The sequence below is a fragment of the Chrysochloris asiatica genome, unplaced genomic scaffold, assembly GCF_000296735.1.
Source record: "Chrysochloris asiatica unplaced genomic scaffold, ChrAsi1.0 scaffold00027, whole genome shotgun sequence".
Taxonomy (NCBI): Eukaryota; Metazoa; Chordata; class Mammalia; order Afrosoricida; family Chrysochloridae; genus Chrysochloris; species Chrysochloris asiatica.
The window spans coordinates 7,845,723-7,867,641 of NW_006408545.1; the positions used below are offsets into that span (position 1 = coordinate 7,845,723).

The following is a 21,919-nucleotide window of genomic DNA, read 5'->3' on the forward strand; positions in this document are numbered from 1 at the left end:
GGCTTTCTACTCCCGTAAGGATTTACACCCTCGGAAACCCTGTACAGGGTCGCTATGGGTCGGAACTGACTCGACGGCACTTAACAACAACAACAAGGTAAAATGAGCATGAACATTTCTTCATGTGTTTGTTGGCTGCCTGAATGTATTCCTTGATGAAGTATCTATTCATGTTTTGTGCTCATTTTTTTTAAAAGATTTTACTGTGAATTGAGTGATAGTTTACATGGGAAAACTCTGATTTTACACTCATTGGTTCATTATAATGAATGCAATTTCGTCTGTGCATCATCGTTCAAAAGTATTTGCTTCCATTCCCTGTTTTTCTTTTTTTTGGAGATAGTATACACAAAAACACTCAGGAATATACAATAACTTAAACAACCAAACGTGTGCCCATTTTTTATTTGTGTAGCTTGGGTTTCTCATTTAGAGGTGTTGTTATTTTCTATAAATTTTGGATATTAGTCCATTGTCTGATGGGTTGTTCCAAAAATTTTTTACCAGTCTGTGTCCTCCATTTTCATTATTTTGATGGACATGTTGTTATTGTTGTTAAGTGATGTTGAAATAGTTCTGACCCATAAGTGGCCCTTTATAGGATTTCTGAGAAGCAACTGGTGAACTTGAACCACTGACCTTGTGGTTCAAACTATCTTTGTAGTCCAGTGCATTAATCCCTAGTGCCACACCAGGACTCCTTTGAGGCACATATATCCTAATTATTAGGATGCCCAAAACAGTCATCTATTTTGTCTTCTACTGTTTGTGTGTTTTTAGTAATGTTTGATAGTGTGTTTATGCCATGTATTTAAGACCCTAATTTTGTCCCTATTTTTTCCACTAATGATCTCTATAGTTCTAGGTTTTACACTTAGATCTTCATTTCATGTTGAGTTTGGTTTTGTATGTGGTGTGAAATATAAGTCTTGTTTCATTCTTCTGCAAATGGCTTTCTGGTTTTGCTTGCCCCATTTATTGAAGAGACTATCATTTCTCCATTTAATGTGTTTTGGCCTTTGTCAAAGATCAGCTGACTCAATGTGGACGAATATACTTCTAAATTCTCAATTCTGTCCCATTGATCTATGTATCTTTCATTGTACCAGTAACAGACTGTTTTGACCACTGTGGCTATGTAGTAGATTTTGAGATCAGGGAGTGAGAGACCTCCAATTTTGTTCTTAAACATCGTTTTGCTTATGCAAAGTCTCTTTCCTTTCCATTTAAAGTGTAATATATAAAATCAGTTTATCCATCTATATAAAGAATGATGTTGGATTGCAATTGTGTTATATCTATAGATTGCTTTGAGCAATACTGACATTTTCAAAATGCTTTTTCTTCCTATCCATGATCATGGTATAATTTTAGATTTTTGTTAGTCTCTTTTGGATTCTTGAAGTTGTGCAGTTTTATTTATATATGTCTTTTGTTTCTTGGGTTAGATTTATGCCTAAGTCTTTCATCTTTTGGGTGGCTATTGTATATGGTATTACTTTCCTAGTTTCATTTTAAGAACTGTCTTAATTAATATAGAGGAATCCAACTGATTTCTGGTACTGATCAAAGTACTCTGCTACTCTGCTAAATCTTTCAATGAGTTCCAATAATTTACTGCTGAGTCTTTGAATTTTATATGTATAGGATCAAATCATTTTCAAACAGTGATAGCTTTAATTCATTGCCAATTTGTTGTTGTTGTTGTTGTTAGGAGCTATCAAGCTGGTACCAACTCATAGTGAAGCTATGCACAACAGAAGAAAACACTGCCCGGTCCTGGGCCATCCTCACAATTGTTGCCACACTTGAGCCCATTGATGCTGCCATGTTTCCAATCCATCTCGTGGAGTTCTTCCTCTTTTTCTATGACCCTCCACCTTACCAAGGACCTTACCAGTCCTTCTCCAGTGACTGGTCCCTCCTGACAATATGTTTGAAGTATGAGAGTTGAAGTTTGGCCATCCTGGCCTCCAGTGGCTACACTCCTTCCAACACAGATCTGTTTGTTCTTTTGGCAGCCCTTGGTACTTTTAATGTTCTTCTCCAACATCAAAACTCAAAACATCAATTCTATGGTCTTTCTTATTCACTCTCCAGCTTTCACATGCATAAGAGCTTATTGAAAATACCATGGCTTGGATCAGGCGCACCTTATCCTCAGGCTAACATCTTTGCCCTTCAACATTTCAAAAAAGATACTGTGTAGCAGATTTGCCTAATGCAATATGTCATTTGATTTCTTCATTGCTGCTTCCCTGAGTGTTAATGGTTGAACCATGAAGAATGATGATCTTGACAACTTCAATCTTTTCTCTGTTGATATGTTGTTTATCAGTCTAGTGGTGAGGATTTTTATTTTCTTGACATTGAGATGCAATCCATACTGAAGGCTGTGGCCTTTGATCTTCATCAGTAAATATTTTAAGTCCTCTTCACTTTCAGCAAGCAAGGTTGTATCATCTCTGCATATCGCTGGTTGTTAATGAAACTTCAACCAATTCTGATGCCATGTTTTTCTGAATATTACCCAGCATCTCAGATTATTTGCTCAGCATACAGGTTGAATAAGTATGGTGAAAGAATACAATCCTGTCATGGCACCTTTCTTAATTTTAAACCATTCAGTGTCCCCATGTTTTGTTTGAACAACTGTCTCTTGGTTCATGTAAGGTTCCTCATGATCACAATTAAGTGTTCAGGAATACACATACTTCACAATTTTGTCCATAACTTGTCATGATCCATACAATCAAAAGCCTTTGCATAGTCAGTAAAGCACAGGTAAACGTCTTTCTTGTATTTTCTGATTTCAGCCAAGATGCATTGAACATCAGCAATGATATTTCACATTCCACGTCCTCTTCTGAATCTGGCTTGCCAACTTGGATGCCTTTAATTTCTCTTTTTTGCATTAAAGCACCTGCTAAAATTTTAAACACAATATTGAATAGGATTGGTGATAAAGTGTATACTTGTCTGGTCACTGTTAGTAAAGGGAATGCTTTCAGTTTCCCTCTACTGAGGATAACATTGTCTGTTTTATTTGAATATTTGCTATTAATTATGTTGAGGAATTTTCCCTCTATTACTACTTGGTGAGTGTCCTCATCAGGAATGGATGCTGTGTTTTGTCAAATGACTTTTCTGCATCAAATTATATATCATGTGGTAGTTTTTCTTTGTTTTATTTATATGGTGGATTACATTGATTGTTTTTCTAATATTAAACGATCCTTAAATCTATGGTATAAATCCCACTTGATTATGATGGTTTTTTTTTTTTATATGTTGTTGAATTCTATTGGCTAGAATTTTGTTAAGTTTTTTGCATTTGCATTTATGAAGCATATTGGTCTATATTTTTCTTCTTTAGTAATGTCTTTGCCTGGTGTTGGTATGAGGATTATACTTGTTTTGTAAAATGTACGTGTGAATTTTGAATCCTTTTCTTTGTTCTGAATAATTTGAGTACTAATTTGGGCACCTTGTGTCTGGATTTTTGGCAGAATCACTAATGAAGTCATCTGTGTCCAGATACTTTTGTTGGGATATTTTAAATAACCTGATCAATTTATCCTTTTGTTATAGGTTTGTTCAAGTTTTCTACTTCACCATATGTTAGTTTGCATAGGTTGTGTTTTTCTAAAAATTCTTTCATTTGATCTAGACTTAAATTTTTTTGGAGTACAAATCTTCATAGTATTATTTTATTATCCTTACTATTTCCACTGGTTCTGTGGTGACATCACTCATTATTTCTTATGGGTATTATCTGCATTTTGCCCACTCTTCTTTTGTGAGAATTGCCAATCATTTGTCATTTTATTAATCCTTTCAAAGAACCAACTTCTTGACTAAATGATTCATTCTATTGTTTTTATGTTTTCTAATTCACTCATGATTGCTTTAATCTTTATTATTTCCTTTCTTCTAGTGACAGTATGCTTAATTTGCTGATCTTTTCTAATTGTTGGAGATATTGTGTTAAGGCATTAACTTTGGTTCTTTCTTTTTTCCAGATGTGTGCATTAATGTTATAAATTGGTCTAAGTACTGCTTTTGTTGAGTCCTAAAATTTTGATATATTGTATTTTCAATCTCATATGAGTCAAAGAATTTCATTTTTTTCTTTTATTACACAATACATTTTCAGCAGGTGTTATTAAATTTCCATGTATTTGATTTTGTTTCATTGTTATTCTACTGTTGATCTCTAATTTTAGGAGAACTGTGATCTGAAAAGGTACTTTGAAGTTTTTAAATTTTTTAAACTTATTGAGACTTGCTTAGTTGGGGTTGTTGTTAAGTGCCTTAGAGTTGATTCCATCACATAGCAACCCTTTATAGGGCTTCTGAGTTGTGGTTGGTGAGCTTGAACCACTGACCTTATGATTCAAAACAACTTTGCAGTCCATCACATTAACCTGCAGTGCCACACCAGGACACCAAGTCTTGCTTATAGCTTTACATGTGGTCTATTCTGAAGAATGTTCAAAGTGAACTCGAAAAGAATGCATATTATGCTGCTGTTTGATTGAGTGTTCTGTATAAATCTTTAATGTCATGTTCATTGATTTTGTTGTTCAGTTTTTCTGTCTTGGTTTAGTTTCTTTCTAGTTGTTCTATCCTCTATTGAAAGTTGTATACTAAAATCATATTATAGTGGTGGTGGTGGTGGTGGTTACGTGCTGTAGAGTCTGTTCCGATCAATAGCACCCATGTACAGGGTTTCCGAAGCTGTAAAGCTTTATGGGAGTAGACAGCCTCATCTCTCTACCTCGGTAGAAACAACCGGTAGGTTTGAATTGCTGACCTTGTGGTTCACAGCCTGATTCATAATCACTATGCTAATAGAAGCATTGTTGATTTCTTTCTTAAATTGTATTGGAGTTTTATGTATGTATTTTGAGGCTCTTTCCTTGAAAACATAGCTATTTATTGTGATTATATACTTTTTCTCAATTGACACTTTAATCATGAGATAATTTCCTCCTTTGTCTCTTATGATGGTTTTTAATTAAGGTCTATTTTATAAGAAATTAGTATTGCCATAACTGCTTTTTGTTTTAAAGTTTTTATTGTGAATTGAGTGACAGTTTACATGGGAGAACATCAGTTTTACGCTCATTCTATTGTGTTTATTGACTACGCAAAGGCTTTCAGTTGTGTGGATCATGACATGCTATGGGCAACATTGGGAAGTAAGAGTATTCCTGAACTCTTAATTGTACTCATGAGGAATCCGTACATGGACCAAGAGGCAATTTTTCAAACAGAATATTGGAGCACTGGATTGTATAAAATTAAGAAAGGTGTGAGACAGGGTTGGTTTTTTCACCATTGTTAGTCAAACTTTATGCTGAGCAAATAATATGAGATGCTAGGTTATATGAATAAAAATGTGATCCTTCTTTGTTTCCAACATTTGCATTCCAATCACCAGTAATGATCAATACATCTTGATTACATGTTTGAGTAATTTCAGACTGCATGTGTTGATAGAATTAATCAATTTCATGAACACTTGCTTTAGTGGTTGGTGTGTATATTTCAATAATAGTGTTATTAACTGGCATGTAGATATCATTTCACAGATAGCAGTATACTTCAAGATAGATCTTTTTTTTTTTTTTTTAATTAAATGTTTTTATTTTGCATTGAGTGAAAGTTTACAGGGCACATCATCAGTTTCACATTCAACCATTCATATAGCTTGTTTCATTACATTGATTATTATCCCCGCTATATATCATCAGTTTACAGTGTTTCTCTCTATCCTCTTTAGCTTTTTTTTTTTTTTTTGGATGGGGGGGGATCAAGATAGATCTTGAAATATTTTTTTGATGATGAATGAGGTGTCATATTTCCAGAAATTGTCATTCCTGGCATAGTAAACCATATGATTATTAGATGCAAAATGGTCAACACCAATCCATTTCAGCCCAAGTTTTATACATTCCATTTAATTTTTGACAACTTAATATTTTCCTAGACTCATAATTCATACATTTCATGTTCTAATTATTAATGGATGTTTACAGCTGTTATTCTTCATTTTGAGTTGTGCCCCAGTAGTTAATGAGCTTTACTCCACTCTTGTCTTCATGGCCAGCTCTACTTTGAAATGGCAGCTCTTCCCCAGTCATATGAGTGCCTTCCAACCTGAGCAGCTTGTCTCCCAGCACTATGTCTGACAATATTTGGTGCGGTCATAATATTTTCATCTTCTGGTACTATATCTGACAATGTTCTGCTGTTATTCATAAGCTTTTAGGGGCTAAACATTCAGAAAAAATTTGCCTTTGCTCATCTGAAACCTGTCCACCATGAGTGACCCTTCTGGTATTTAAAGTGCCTGTGCCCTAGCTTCCAGCATCACAGTAACACACAAGCCACCACAGTGTGACAAACTGAAAGAGGAGTAGTTTCATTGGTGTTGTTGTTGTTATTGTTTATTTTTTCTCCCTTGGCTTTCTTTCTATAGCTTTCTAATCTTTCTATCTCCCCTTTCACTTTTTATGCTTGTCTTTTCTAACAGTTGCTGCTTCTTTCTTTCTTCTTTTGTTTTTTTAATACCTCTCTTTCTCTATTTTTAGTACTCTAGTTTCTTTTACTTTTACTAACTCTTCCCACTAATTCAATAAAAGGGAAAAATATCAGAGAGTATTAAAATACACACACAAAAGAGGAATTAAAAAAAAAAAAAGAAGAAGAAGAAGCAGTGGTTAAGAAAGAAAATCGGTGGGGGGAGCACAAAAAAGTGAAACAGAAAATAGAATGGACAGGAGGTAAGAGGGAAAAGATGAGGGAGAAGAAAGAAAGAGAGAAAGAAGAAGGAAAGAAAGAAAGAAGAAAGAAATATTTTCTTTAACTAGGTTGGTAACAGACCCAGAAAGAAGAAAATTCTGGAGTATCTTGCCAGCCAAGAATCTAATGTCATAGATGGTAATACCCCTTGATGGAGTTCCTGTAGATTTAGGTGTTGCCTGTTTTAGGCACCAATCCAGAAGTAGTTATTGTAGACTACGGAAGCAGTTGGGGGATCAGGGTATTTCCATCCCATTGGAGGGCTGAGGGTGAATCCCACTAGTCCAGGGCTGACCAGAATGATCTCTGCAGGTCTGAAATAGGTTGCATCTGATTTTAAATGCCAGGGTTGGTACTGCTAGTTCCCCATACACTTTGATACAATGTCAACAATCCAGAGAGCATGTATTTCCCTGATAGTGTATGCAGATGAGGGCCAGCCACATCTCTGGTCACCAGGGTAATGTGGGATATGAGAGAAAAAGAAATTCACCTCTTTCTCTCCACCAATCAGCCCTATACCTCTGTGCTACCTGCTGCCCTCTTGTCTTTAGAGTCACCCACAGAAGTTCAATATACCCACATCATGGCTGGTCGACTGGCCGCTTGGCTGGCACAGATTTCCTATCTCTTTTCTTCTCCTCCCCACCCCATAACACCCACATCTGCATTGAGCTGCTTCTTCTAGTGAGAGCTAGTCCAAGGCTAGCCAGGGCCGACTCTGAAGACTTGGAGCAGGGCCAGTGTGAACAGGTCAATGCAGACAGCTCTCCCTTCCTTTAATGGGACCCACAGCCACTGCACTCATCTCAATGGAGCCCCGACCTCTGGGAGATCAGGAGCTTCCTTGGGGTATACGTAGGTGGGGGCCAGCCTCACCTGTGGTCACCAGGAAAGTGTGGAGAACAAGGGAAGAAAAGCAAAAATTGCACCATTATCTCTGCAAGTTACAGGTATGTTTCCACAACACATTCATGTTTTCTTATCAATGAAATCCTCACAAAAGTTTAAGATTGTCAGTTGGAATAGGTCAGAAATCTCTCCATTTTTTTTGCCTCACCTGCTCAGCTCTCTCATCTAGCAAGCATTCATTGCACTTCTCTAACCCTTCAACTGAAGCTCAGAGTTCCAGGACTATGATCTGCATCTCTTTATTTTGGTTTTGTATCTTTGTTGAAGAGAGTCCGTACCGCTTTTTGGCCCAGTCAACCATCTTACCACCTCTCTCTAATATTATTAATTTTAATGTTTAATGTAAAACAAAATCACAAACAAACAAAAAAATAACACTTGGACAAATTTTAGAGTCTACATAGAGAAGTTCAAAAAAGGACAGTGAGAGATGGAAGACATGACTCTACATTCTCTAGTAGACTTAAATTCTGAGTTTATAAGAAGATTATTTATCTTTACAGGTACAATCTGGACTCAGCAGATATTAAGTCTGATTTATTTTGAGGAACATCGTAACAGAACTGATAATGTGGACACAATGGATAGAGCTCCTTTCCTTGAGTATAATATACGAAAAATGGACTACTACACTCGCCCGTCTCCTCGTCTCTTTAGTTCTCACATCCCGTATTATTTGGCTCCAAAAGGTCTTAAGAACAAAAAACCTAAAGTATGTTACAGAAATAACTTTTGGACTTTTTCTCCAGATGTGTCTTGTTTTCTCAAACAAAGTTTTTATTTTTATATTGTACTGATATTGTCTTACATATTTAAAAACATATATGCAATTAAAAGTATATACATACATTCGGGTCAGCATGCATGTTGGTTTTAAATGTGATTATATAGGTAAATAACTTTCGTGTCAGCCTGCAAATCACCATGCTTTTTTATGGTTTGATAGCATTTTATTGCGAGCTACATATAAAAATGAGAGTCCTGGTGTGGCACTGTGGGATCAGCACTGGATTGCTAACCACATGGTTAGTGGTTCAAACCCACCAGTTGCTCCTTGAAAACTCGATACAGGGCTGCTGTGTGTCAGAACTGACTTCACAGCACCAAACAGTAACAACAAAGGAGCTCTGGTAGTGTAGTGGTTACAAATCGGGCTGTGATGCGCAAGGTCAGCAGTTTGAAACTACCAGCTGTTCTGCGGGAGAAATATGAGACTTTCTGCTCCTGTAAAGATTTACAGTCTTGGAAACCCTGTACAGGGTTGCTATGAGTTGGATCTGACTCCACGGCACATAACAACAACAACAACAATAGTAACAACATATGTAAACTATTGATAGACAGGGAGGTTGCAGGATATGTGTGTGTTATTTTGCAATAAGCGTTCTTACAGGTCTCTGTAATGTTTTTCTGGTGAAATATTTCTCAAAAATTGGACTTTTACTTTAAATACTTTAAATATTGGTAGTGTTACCGACTTCATTTTAAAAATGTATAAACTTATACTTCTTCAAATGGCATAAAAGAATGTTTATCTCCTCAGAAAAATACTTCTTCTTGGAATGATCAATTTTTCAAATGTGCTATATTAAAAGAAACTCATTCTTTAGAAAATTTGTATACTTTTTAAACTTTAATAAAATTGCACATCATTTTTTATATATTCTTCTGTTGTTAAGTGCTGTAGAATCTGTTCCAACTCATAGTGACCTCATATAGGGTTTCTGAAACTGTAATTCTTTGTGGGAGCAGAAAGCCTCATCTGTCTTCCACAAGGGGCTGTTGAACTCGAACTGAGGACTTTCTGGTATTCAGTCCAGTGTTTATCCTACAGTGCTATAGGCTTTTAAATATCCTTTAAATTCATTGCCCATCTTTTAGTTTGTTTGATTTGTATTTTCAGTGTTCTAGTAGCACTTATAGTTTGTCAAACTGTGGTGGCTTTCATGTCTTTATGATCCTGGAAGCTATGCCATTGATGTTTCCAATACCAGCTGGGTTGCCCAAGATGGACAGATTCTAGTGGAGCTTCTGGACAAAGACAGCCCAGGAAGAAGGAATAGGTCCCCTTCTAAAGGATTACTCACTGAAGACTTTATGAACAGCAGCAGAATGTTATTTTATATTGTGCTGCAACAGGAAATTTCCAGGTTGTAAAACACTTCACCTATGACTGGAGAAGAGCTGCTTCTTCAAATTAGAGTCAACATGGGGCGCATCTGCATGAGCTTCCTTAGGATGGTCACTCAATAATAGAAGAAAAAAGGCCATGAATACAGGGATACTCAACTTTACAAGGGGGTACCATTTTTTAAACACAAGGCTGTTGCATGAGTTTATTTTGATCCTCATTCTCTAGTACTTTTTCTTGTCAGACTTCTTAATTCTTATCAGTCTGATACCTACAAAATATGAAATATTCAAAACTCATTTTACTATCCATTTTCCTAATCAGTAATACAGGCTTGGTGTGGTGATATGGGCTAATGTATAAGACTGTAAAGTCATTTAAACTGCAAGGTCGGTGGTTCAAGCTCACCAGCTGCTCCTTGGAAACCCTATAGAGGTTCGCTATGGGTGGGAATCAACTTGACAGCACTTAACAACAACAACAAAATCAGTAATAAAATGAAACACTTTTAATGCATTTATCTGCCTAATTACTTCTTCTGTGAAATGACTCTAACTTTTGCCCAAATTTGCATTCTTATTGCTTTGTGCTTTATGTATATTCTGGACACTGATCAATCCTAGATTATATATATATTGGTGCTTTTAAGTTTATTTATTGTACATTTTAAAGAAAAGACACTTATTTTAATGTGGTCAAATCCATTAATTTTTACTTTAAATAGATTTTCTTGTTTAAGAAAAATTTTAGTGCTCCAGGGTTAGTAATGTATCCCTTACTTTATATTTGCGATAACAAGGATGTGGTTTCATATTTAAATCCTCAATTATATAATGCATTTTAAAATTATGGTACAAGCTAGAGATCCATTTGAATTTTTCTCCATATCAATAATCCTTTGCTTCAGTATCATCTGTTGAGTAGTTTTCCTGTTCCTGGCTTATCCCAGTGCTACATTGACTATATATCAAATATCACATATTGCTGGTGGAATTGATGGAAACCAATGTGAAATATATGCTACCTTTACTAGTAAATAATTTCACTTTCAGTAATGTATCCTACACACTTGTAAAAACATTAAATGCCATGTGAATAAAGTCATTTCTTGTGGCTCTGTTTATGCTAACAAACAAACGAAATCCACCTAAATTTTCATAAATAGTAATCTGGGCAAATAAATTATTGCATAGTAATATAATGACATAAGGAGCTCTGGTAGCGTAGTGGTTACGAATCGGGCTGCGAACCTTAAGGTCAGCGGTTCGAAACTACCAGCTGCTCCGTGGGAGAAAGATGAGGCTTTCTACTCCCGTAAAGATTTACACCCTCGGAAACCCTATACAGGGTCGCTATGGGTCGGAACCGACTCGATGGCACATAACAACAACAACAACAATATAATGACATACCATGCAGAATTTTTAAAAATCTGGAAATATAACCAAGGAATTGTTCAACTTATTTCCTCATTTTACTTGCAGATTATTTACATCTACAGAAACCCTAAGGATGTTTTGATCTCGTATTTTCATTTTACAAAGCTTATGGCTGTTTTAGAAGATGTTCATAGCATAGAACAATTCATGAGAAGATTTCTAGATGGAAAAGGTAACTGAATTTATTTACCAAACAATGTGTTTTCAAGGTAATGTTCAGAAACAGTTTGACATGAAGAAAGGCGATAATTGAAGGTGGAATGCACATAAATACTTACTATTACATATGATTTTATTCTAATGCCCAATGACTTCCCAATTCTCACAAGGACAACTTTGAGGGTGTCAGGATTGTAAAGGCATATATTTTAGGAAATATTTTGATCAGATCACAAAAAGATCACAAGTATTTAGAGGTCTAATCTACTTAAGGGCACCTTAAAAGAAAGGCTTGCCAATCTGCTCCTGGAAAAATAGCCATTTAAAACGCTATGGAACACAGTTCTGCTCCTCTGACATATATGGAGTTCCCATAAGTCAGAATCAACCCCATGGTAACAGAGAGTGTAGCTTGTGTGCCCTGTCACGGAGCTGTAGTAGATGATACACTCCACTAATGAAAGAGATAAATTGGTGCAAGAAGGTTTTAAGATGTAGAATCAGCACTCCTGTTCATTATAAGATTATACTTAGATCTGTCCCACTGCAGAGATCTTAGCCCAGAGAAATGGAAGATAAATAAAACCAAGTGTTTTGGGATAGAGGAAGAAATATGATGCATCTTGTCTTAAAACAATCTTCAAAATTAAATATTTACCCTTCTTATTTCTGTATTGTGTTTTTCTACATACTTAGAATATCTTTTTATAAAGGAAATCCATATAAAAATTATGTGGTTATTCCCAAGTTACTGTCCATTTTCAATAAAGGAAATACAGATGCCTAGTATGAGATGGCTTACTCTTTTCTCTGAGGACAGCTAAACAGAAAAGAAAAATATAGTTTATTATTTTTAAAAAGTGTTGCATTTTTTTACCTTATCAATGTTAATTTCTCCCACAGTTGTAGGAAGTCTTTGGTTTGATCACATCAGAGGTTGGTATGAGCACAGACATAATTTCAATATTTTGTTCATGATGTATGAAGAGATGAAGAAGGTAAGATGAGAAGATTATTTTATTAACATTACTTGTTCCTTAAAATTATGTCTTCTCTTCTTTCCAGTGACTCACATTCTCAATGTTCTCTTTCGATCTCAAGGTGATTTTAGGGATTTTAATTTTCTGTCCATCCCTTAGTTAGCAGTCTTTCTCAGCATTTGCTTCCAGGTCTCTTCTCAGTATACTCAGCCTTTTATATTGATATGTTCTCATGGAAACACTTGCAGCAATCAATACAAACCAAGAGTCCAGTGACGCCAGACATAATAAAGAGGGTAGACACTATGGAATATTGGAATGAGATGTCACCCCTAAGATTGTTGTTGTAGTTAAGTGCCATAGAGTCAGTTCTAACTCATAGTGATCCTGTATAGGGTTTCTAAGAAGCAGCTGATGAGGTTGAACTGCTGACCTTTTGGCTCAAACTGGCCTTGCAGTCTAGTGCTTATCCTATAGTTTCACACTAGGACTCCATTCCTTAGATACGATTAATTACTGCTACAAGTGAATGCATGTCCTATGATGCACTTCCTTCCTTTCTTTTTTATAAGAGCTACTTGAAATCTAGGACTTCTGGTGTGGTGCTGTGAACCAGCACTGGACTGTGAACCACAAGGTTGGGAATTCAAACCCACCAGCTGCTCCTCAGAAACCCTACGATCAGAAATAGAATCAATATAAGTCAGAACAAACTTGACAGCACCTAACAACAACAACTTGAAATATAGCTTTCACTTGAAATCACATCATATTCAAATGTTGAAACCAACATGAAGATGCTTTTTTTTTTTCACTTCTTCTTATGAATTGAGTGATGGTTTACAGACATCTTCAGTTTTATATTAGACAGACATATCATACACAGTTTCATCTCAACGATTGTAATCTCCTCCATCAACAACAGTTATCCTGCTTCCTTCCTGTGGCTCCTATTCCATTCCACTCACCTTCCCATCCCTCATCAACTTTCTCAATAGGCAAATGTTGTCCTTTTGATATTTAATAATTGACCATTGCATGGTGATCATACCTTTACTATTGTTGTTCCCCCTGTATACCTAACTATTGCTTAGCTGAAAACTGGGCCACAAAGGTGAGTTCCTTTCCAGACCTTAAGGGTGGTCGAGACGATTGTCTCAGGTTTCTCCAGTAGCTTTCTGACTAATAAAGCTAGTTTTTTTTTGTTTTGTTTTGTTTTTTAATTTTAAGTTTTCTTCCACATTTTCCATCACTCTATCCAGGACCTTCTAACGTGATCACTTTCAGTGTAATTGCTAGTGGCTGTTGTTGTTGAGTGTCAACGAGTCGATTCTGACCCATAGGTACCCTGTATGGGGTTTCCAAGGAGCAGCTGGTGAACTTGAACCACCAACCTTGCAGTTCAGACAATCTTGCAGTGGTAACACCGTGTAATACAAATAAAACACATTTGAAGTTCATAATTTTTTTTTATTTCTGATTAATATGCCAACTCATTAGACATTATTTATTTATTTAAAAGTAACAGATAGCTACTATGGGACAGGAACATAATCATGAGGAAAAGAGGACCATACCCATTATTTATAAAACTTAGGGACTCTTGGTGTGGTGCTATAGGATCAGCACTGGACTGCAAAACACAAGGTTGACAGTTCAAACCCAACAGCTGCTCTGTGGAAACCCTATAACAGGTATTGATCAAGTATACATATATCATGGAAAACTGCAATAGGTGTTATTAAAGAAAAGTATAGTAAAGGGCAATGGGGCCATTTTCTCTAAAATTTTACTTGTGAATTCCAAGATAAATAATATGAGTTCACAAAGGGAAGTTGTTGTTATTGTTAAGTGGTGTTGAACAGGTTCTGAGCAGTAGCAACCCTGTATAGAGTTTCTAAGGAGCAGCTGGTGAGCTTGAATTGGTGACATTATGGTTCAAACCTACATTGCAGTCCAGAGCATTAGCCCACAGCACCATATATGACTCCATAAAAGAAAGAGAGGTGGATTATTATTCTAAGCCAAGGAAATGCTGTTATTGTTAAGTGCTATAGACTAGTTTCCAACTTATAGTGACCCTATATTGTGTCAAACTGGTGGGTTTGAACTGACAACCTTGTGGTTAGCAGTAGACAGATTTTCAGTGTATAGAAAACAAAAATCTTTACAACTGAATGAATGAATAAATAACATGACAATAAAAGAAGAAAAAATGGAAGTTATCAGAGATTTCATTTTACTTGGATACCATTAACTCATGGAAACAGCAGTCAGGATGTTCAATGACACATTGCATTAGGCATTTCTGCTGAAAAAGAGCTTTTTAAAGTGTTACAGAGTAAAGACAGCACTTTGAAGACTAAAGTGAGCCTGACCCCAGCCATGATTATTTTCAATCACTTCATGTAAATGTGAAAATTGAACAATACATAAGGAAGACCAGAGAAGAATTGCTGCATTTGACACCAGTTGACAAAGAATATTGTAAATTTCATGGACTGTCAGAAAAATAAACAAATCTGCTTTGGAAGAAAAGAGCTGGATTACTCGTTGGAAGCAAAGATGATAATACTTATCTCATGTACCTTGGACACGTTGTCAGAAAGAACCAGTCCCTGAAGAAGGACATCATGCTTGGTAAACTGGAGGGTCACTGAAAAAGAGAAAGAGCCAGAATGTCAGCTGTTCGAACTCACTGGTCATCTGTGGAAAAAAGATGAGGCTTTCTACTTCTGCAAAGATTTAGAGTCTCAGAAACCCTATACAGAGTCACCATGAGACAGAACCAACTTCATGGCACTTACCACCACCACTCGATGAAAGGATTGAGACAGTGGCTGCAAACAGGGGCTCTAATATAGTAACAATTGTAGGCGGTGTTTTGTTCTGTCTTACAAAGGGTAGCTTTGAGTCAGAGCCAACTAGGCAACAAGTAAAAAAAAAAGTATTCAAAATATTTAGAATTAAGTGTCAGTTTATAATTTAACACACAATGACTCACATCACTAACACCCAAAGTTCACAAAGCTTATCTGAGGACATTTTGCATATTTTCCACTGAATTGGAAGCGATACACATTACTCAAAGTGACCACACACAGTCTCCACGTCTTGGTCTGAAGTGCCCAGTAGTTGGAATAGAGGTGAAATGCTGGCTCTCTTTTATGTGAGTTTATTGTACGACAATCAATGTGACTGGGAATTGTGGATAGGGATAGGTGGAAGCAATAAGAAATGATTCATGTGCTGAACAACCATTCTAGGTGAAGCCCCTTAGAAAGACCTGCACAAGTGTCTTACAAAGTGTTTTAGAAAAAGGAATTTTTTTTTAGAGAAAACTGACCCCTATTTTATCTCCCATGAAGTTTCATTACAGATTTTTCCATCTGTCCCTAGCTCTTAGTTCACACTTCTCTATTGTAATCTGTTACTGGGGATGCAGTGGCTTCATGTGGTAAGCACTGGACTGTGAAACACCAGTTCTGCCATTTGAGCCCACCAGTCACTCCACAGGAGAATGAAGCTTTAAAGCCTCAGATGTTCTACGCAGGGTCTCTATGAGTTGGAACTGACTTGATGGCACATAACAACAACAATCTGCAATTAATACATTTACCAAGATCTTAATTTCTATTTGTGAGTGAAAATATATTTTAAATCTGCTGTTATTTTTTTTGTAATTAGTGCAATTTTTCTTGCCTTAAATATAATAATCATTGTTGTTGTTATTAAGTGCCATCAAGTCAGTTCCAACTCATAGAGACTTTGTACAGCACTGTCAAGTTGGTTCTGACTCATACAAACTCTATATAGGATTTGCAAGGAGAAGCTGGTGGGTTTGAACTGCTGACTTTGTGGTTTACAGTTCAGTGCTGACCCTACAGATCCTACAATGCCACACCTGGAGTCTCCAGAATAACAATAGTTGTTAAAAGTTATTTTTGATCATTCAAGTATCTGTAGCATCTATGGTTCTGTTTGTTTATTTTTACTTCTGGTCCTTGACTATATTGCTTTCTCTCTTCATGAAGTTCATGGCTATCTTGATTCTGTGTTAGCCATTATATATAAAAACCATTTGCAGACATAATTTGATTGACTTCAGAGTAAATTCTGACTCATAGAGACCCCGTGTGTGCAGAGTAGAGGTGTTCCATAGCATTTTTAAGGCTGTGAGCTTTTGCAATGGCAATGTTTGAGCTTCTAGTTGAGCACTTAAGCATTTGCATTACCCAGGGACTCCTATTTGGTAACTGCTGCTATTGTACTGCTGCAGCCATGGAGTTCTTTAGACTCATCGTGACCCTGTTTATGTTTGGTTTCCAAGGTTGTAAATCTTTACCCAGGCAGGAAGCCTCATTGTTCTCTTTCTGAGCTGTTGGTAGATTTGAACTGCTGACCTTGTGATTAGCAGCCCCAGCCCATTATAATCCACTATGCTACCAGGGTCCTTATTTGATAACTTTGTTGTTGTTATCAAATGCTGCTGAATTGGTTCCGACCCATTGCAACCCAGCATAGGATTTCCAAGGGGCAGCTGGTGAGCTTGAACCACCAACCTTGTGGTTCAACATTGCAGTCAAGAGCATTAACCCACAGTGCCACCCCAGGACTCCATTTGATAACTGTTGATGTTGCTGTGTGCTGTGGAGTCTGTTCCAACTCATAGAGACCCTGTACAGGGTTTCCAAGGCTGTAATCTCTACGGGAGCAGAAAGCCTCATCTTTCTCCCAATGAGAACAACTCGTAGTTTCAAATTGCTGACCTTGAGGTTCGCAGCCCTATTCAAAACCACTACGTTATCACAGCTAGGATCCCATTTTTTAATATACATCTCTGTAATCTGGGACTAGTTTTTCAATCAGAAGTCAAATTTCCCACTTTTTCAGGGACATCTCTTATTCTTTCTTCTTGATTGAGAAGAAAGTTGTCTCTTTTGAAACTTGTTCTAATTCTTCCAAGATTCTAACTCTTTATTACCATTGTACATTGGATTTCTGTTTCAGGTTCCCTGCCCCAATTTTATTTCAGGTATGTTCTTGGTTAATTTTTTGATGAAACTGTACTCTCAATAAATACACATATTATTTTATTGTTTTAAAAAAAAATTTCCCGCACAGTTTCTGAAATATTTAAGTTCTTAAAAATGGTTTAGTGAATGAATAAAAATTACCTATCTTTATAAATTCAAACAATATAAAGCTCTTTAAAAAGCTGATGACCAAAAAACTCATTTTTGAAGAAATAATAAGCAAGTAATATGTCTATGCTCTGGTGCGGTGCTGTATGCTAAGCACTGGACTGCTAACCCAAGATTGATGGTTGAAACCCACCAGCCACTCCTCGGAAACCCAATGCAGAGTCTCTACTAGTCTGAACCGACTCAATGACACTTAACAAGAGCAGCATGCCACTGTCAAATGTTAGGCGTAGAATGAGCTCAAGCACCATCGTGTTTTCAAAATGTGATGTTATTCTGTAACTAATTTAGAAGCTGACTGGTTCTCATACCCACTTTTTTTTTTTTTTTTTTTTTTTAGGATCTCAGAAGTTCTGTGCTTAAAATCTGCAATTTTCTTGAGAAAGAACTGAGTGAGGAAACTTTGGATGCTGTTGTCAGACAGGCTACTTTTAAGAACATGAAGTCTGATACTAAAGCAAATTATGAGCAAATCATAAAAGAGGAAATTGGGACAAGAACAGATCAGGGGAGCTTCTTACGCAAAGGTGATGCACAGTGGTTTACAGCAGCAAAAGTGCTGAGTGTTCCCTTGTGTGTTTAGCCCCTAAGAGAATTAAGGATATTTCCAATGTGCCTCTACAAAGAGATGCTGGCATTTGGGTTTCTAGCGACCACCTAAGGTTCTAACTGTACATGACCTTGAAGAGTGTCTCAGGGACCCTAACTGCATTAGTATAGAGCCAGACACTTGAGCCCGTCTTCTGTAACCTTGGCTTCATTCCTTCCAAGCCTTTAAGCTTCAGTGTTTTCAATGATAAGGATGAAGAAGTATCGGCATTGCAGGTTTGTCTTAAGAATTATATGATGTACTATGGTGCTTGATAAAAATTTAAAAATATATAATCATATATTGTAGAGTTTCTTTGTCTTCTAAAGAAACAGTAGAATTTAATGATAGTGTTGGTGGAAGTCTAGCAGATAGAGGATTGGACTATAAAGATAATTACTGTTTTCCTAAATTAGCTTCTTTATTCATTCTTGTAGAAGCAAAGATGAGATGTCTAACCCTATGGAGAACTAACACAGATATTAAACTTGGCTTACAGAAGAGATTAAAGTGTGTTTTGGAATAACCTTTTTTCCTTTATAGTACTACTTCTTCAACTAGCTGCTGTTCATGTGCTTGTTCCACTAGGTACAATAGGAGACTGGAAAAATCACATGACGGTGGATCAAAGTGAAAGATTTGACAGGATCTTTCAAAGGAAGATGAAAGACTGCCCCTTGAAGTTCATCTGGGATATAAATGAGGAGTAGAAATCTGATCACAGTCCAAGATAATCATATAAAAGCCTACTGGTCAAAAACACATACTTTAATATGCATATTATTTTGTGTTTCTCATGTAATTCTTAATTATAAAATTTCATGAATTTAAGAATCATTAATTTCAAATATGAGTACATTTAGATAATTGACATGAGTTAGATGAATTCTTTGAATTTCAAAACATTAAAATGGGTTGAAAGGTCAATAGGTACAGTGGCAGCCTGCACAGTAATGGAAGAGATAGAAAGCTTGCAGCATGAAGGACAAATGTTTTGTGGAATTTTTCTGTAGCATGCACTTACATATTTCTTTACCTATAATTAAATTTGGAAGAACTTAAACCTTAAAAAGAATAAAAATTTCTTTCTTTTCTTAAATTTTATTTGGTTTTAAAATCTATGCAAATGTGGAAATAAGTAGAACAAATAAAAATTTATATAATTTATGATATTTTTACAGAGTTCTGGTGTGGTTCTGCAGGATAAGCACTGGACTGCTAACCATAGGACAGTGATGTATACCCACCAGCTGTTCCTCTGAAACCCTATACAGAGTTGCCATGAGTCAGAACCGACTCAATGGTATTAAACAACAACAATGATAATTCAGGAGAGTACACAGATTTCACTAAAGGTTAGTGGATGAAGGATTGATAAATCATTTAATGGTTCAGTTATTTGACTAGTTGGATATAAGACACATCATTCACACAAACAATCACAAATGCCCATAACACATCATTCACCAGACAAATCATACATACATTTATAGTTAAATATTGAAGATGAAAGATTCAAAAGTATAACAAATAGAAGTGTCATGGTGTTGTTGTTGCCGTTGAGTTAGCACAAACTCACAGTGGCCTTAAGCACAACTGAACAAAACACTGCCGGGTCCTGTGCCAATCTCACAATTGCTGCTATGCTGGAGCCCATTGCTGCTGCCACTGTGCCAATCCACTTCATTGGGGGGGCTTCCTCATTTTTGCTGACCTACACATTTCCAAACACTTCTAGGAAACCCCATTCAGGCTCACTATGAGTTGGAACTGACTTGATGGCACTTCAAAACTACAACATCTTGCATTGGTTAGAATGTGTAAATTGCAATTACATGAAAGCATACATGAATCTAAGAAACATAATATTAAGTAAAAAAATCCGGATGCATATAGGGACTTAGTGTGTAGCTCATTATATCTGACTCAAACGCAGGCAGTTATTGCTAATCTAAGGTTTTAGAACATTAGAGAATCAAATGTAATTTGAGATCATACAGAAAGCATAAATAAGAGGAATCAAAGTAAAGCGAATATTGCAGAAAATTGAGTTCATTACATAATAGTTTAAAACTTTCCTAGACGTAAAATGAAAAAATCAAAAGTTGTGAATATTTTAAGGATCATTGGTTGGATTCAAAACTGTTTCTTTACTGATCTTGTTTCTAGAAGTTCTGTTGATTATTGAAAATTGTGTTGAATTATTTCTCCCTTCAATTCTGTCCGTGATTAATTTATATATTTTGGAACACTGACCTTAGTGCATACATATATATTAAAATTGCTATGTCTTCTTGAAGGGCTGAGCCTTTTGTCATTGCATAATGCCCATTTTCTCTTATAACAGATTTTGACTTAAAGTTTCTGTTCCCAAGTACACATTCTATATCTTTTTGGTTACTATTTAAATGTATTATATTTTCCATTCTTTTACTTTCAAATAATTGTGTCCTTGGGTCTATAATGTGTCATTTGTAGATAATATATAGATAGATCTTTTGTTTTTTAATACATTGTGCCACTCTATGCCTTTTGATTGGATAATTTAATGTCTGTATTTAAGGTGATTACTGATAAATAAAGACTTACATCTGGTACTTTTATATAGGTTTGGGTGTGGTGCTGTGGGATAATGCACCGGACCAAAAGGTCGGTTTAAACTTCAGTCATCAGTTTAAACTCACCAGCCACTCCTTGGAAATCCTAAACAGGGTTGCTATGAGTTGGACTTGACTCCATGTCACTTAACAACCGACAATATTTGTGCCTAATTTCCTCCAATACTAACATTATATGTGTTCAATTAATTTTTTGCAATGAATCATTTTAATTAACTTCTCTTTTATATATATGTATATGTATGTTGTTGTTATTGTTAAGTGCCGACAAGTCAGGTCTGGCCCATAGCGACCCTGTGTAGGTTTTCTCAGCTTCCAGACACAGGCAGACTAAGAAGGAAGGCTTGAAAAACTACTTCCAAAAATCAGATCATGAAGATCATATGTATTATAACAGTCAAATTCCTAATGAATTATGGAGATGGCGGAGTATTTTCTTAAGGTGTTCATGGGCTCCCCATGAGCTGGACTCCAATTTGATGGGAGCTAGCAATAAGAGCAACAGTCTGTCCATTTCTAGCCATCCATAGTGATGGTTTCTCTCTGTCTTCTTTTGAATGGTCAATCATTTCCAGTTACTTATTATTCTGGGTGTTCTTTGCTGTTGACATTAAGATATTGGAATATTACATTGTAAAAACTCTGAACATGTATGTAGTGTTTTCAACTCCCTCTATATGTAGTATTTCAAAAGCACAATTTCTGTTGTTGTTGTTATTGTCAGGTGACATTGAGTCAGAACGGACTCATAGCACAGCAGAACGAAACAATGTCCAATCCTGGGCCAACCTCACTACCGCTGCCACACTTGACGCCATCAATGATGCCACCTGGCCAATCCATCTGGTTGGGGGTCTTCCTCTTTTTCTCTGACCCTCCATCTTACCCAGCATGACATCCTTCTCCAGCGACCGTTCACTCCTGACAACATGTCCAATTATTGAGAGACAAAGTTTAGCCATCTTAGCCTCCAAGGAGCACTCTGGCTGCACTTCCTCCAAAACAGATTTATTGGTTCTTTTGGCAGTCCATGGCACTTTTAGTATTCTCCTCCAACACCACAATTCAAATTCTTCT

General features: G+C 36.3%; 1 protein-coding gene across 1 annotated transcript in view; it reads left to right on the top strand.

Annotated features, from left to right (window-relative positions):
- LOC102822018 (amine sulfotransferase-like) overlaps positions 1-18,934 on the top strand; it is a 28,216-nt gene extending 9,282 nt beyond the window's left edge. Inside the window, exons 2-6 of the mRNA XM_006839906.1 lie at positions 8,226-8,434; positions 11,338-11,464; positions 12,355-12,449; positions 17,976-18,162; positions 18,813-18,934. Of these exons, the coding sequence (XP_006839969.1) occupies positions 8,226-8,434; positions 11,338-11,464; positions 12,355-12,449; positions 17,976-18,162; positions 18,813-18,934 (740 nt within the window). The remainder of the gene's footprint in view (positions 1-8,225; positions 8,435-11,337; positions 11,465-12,354; positions 12,450-17,975; positions 18,163-18,812) is intronic.
- The last annotated feature ends 2,985 nt before the right edge of the window (positions 18,935-21,919 follow it).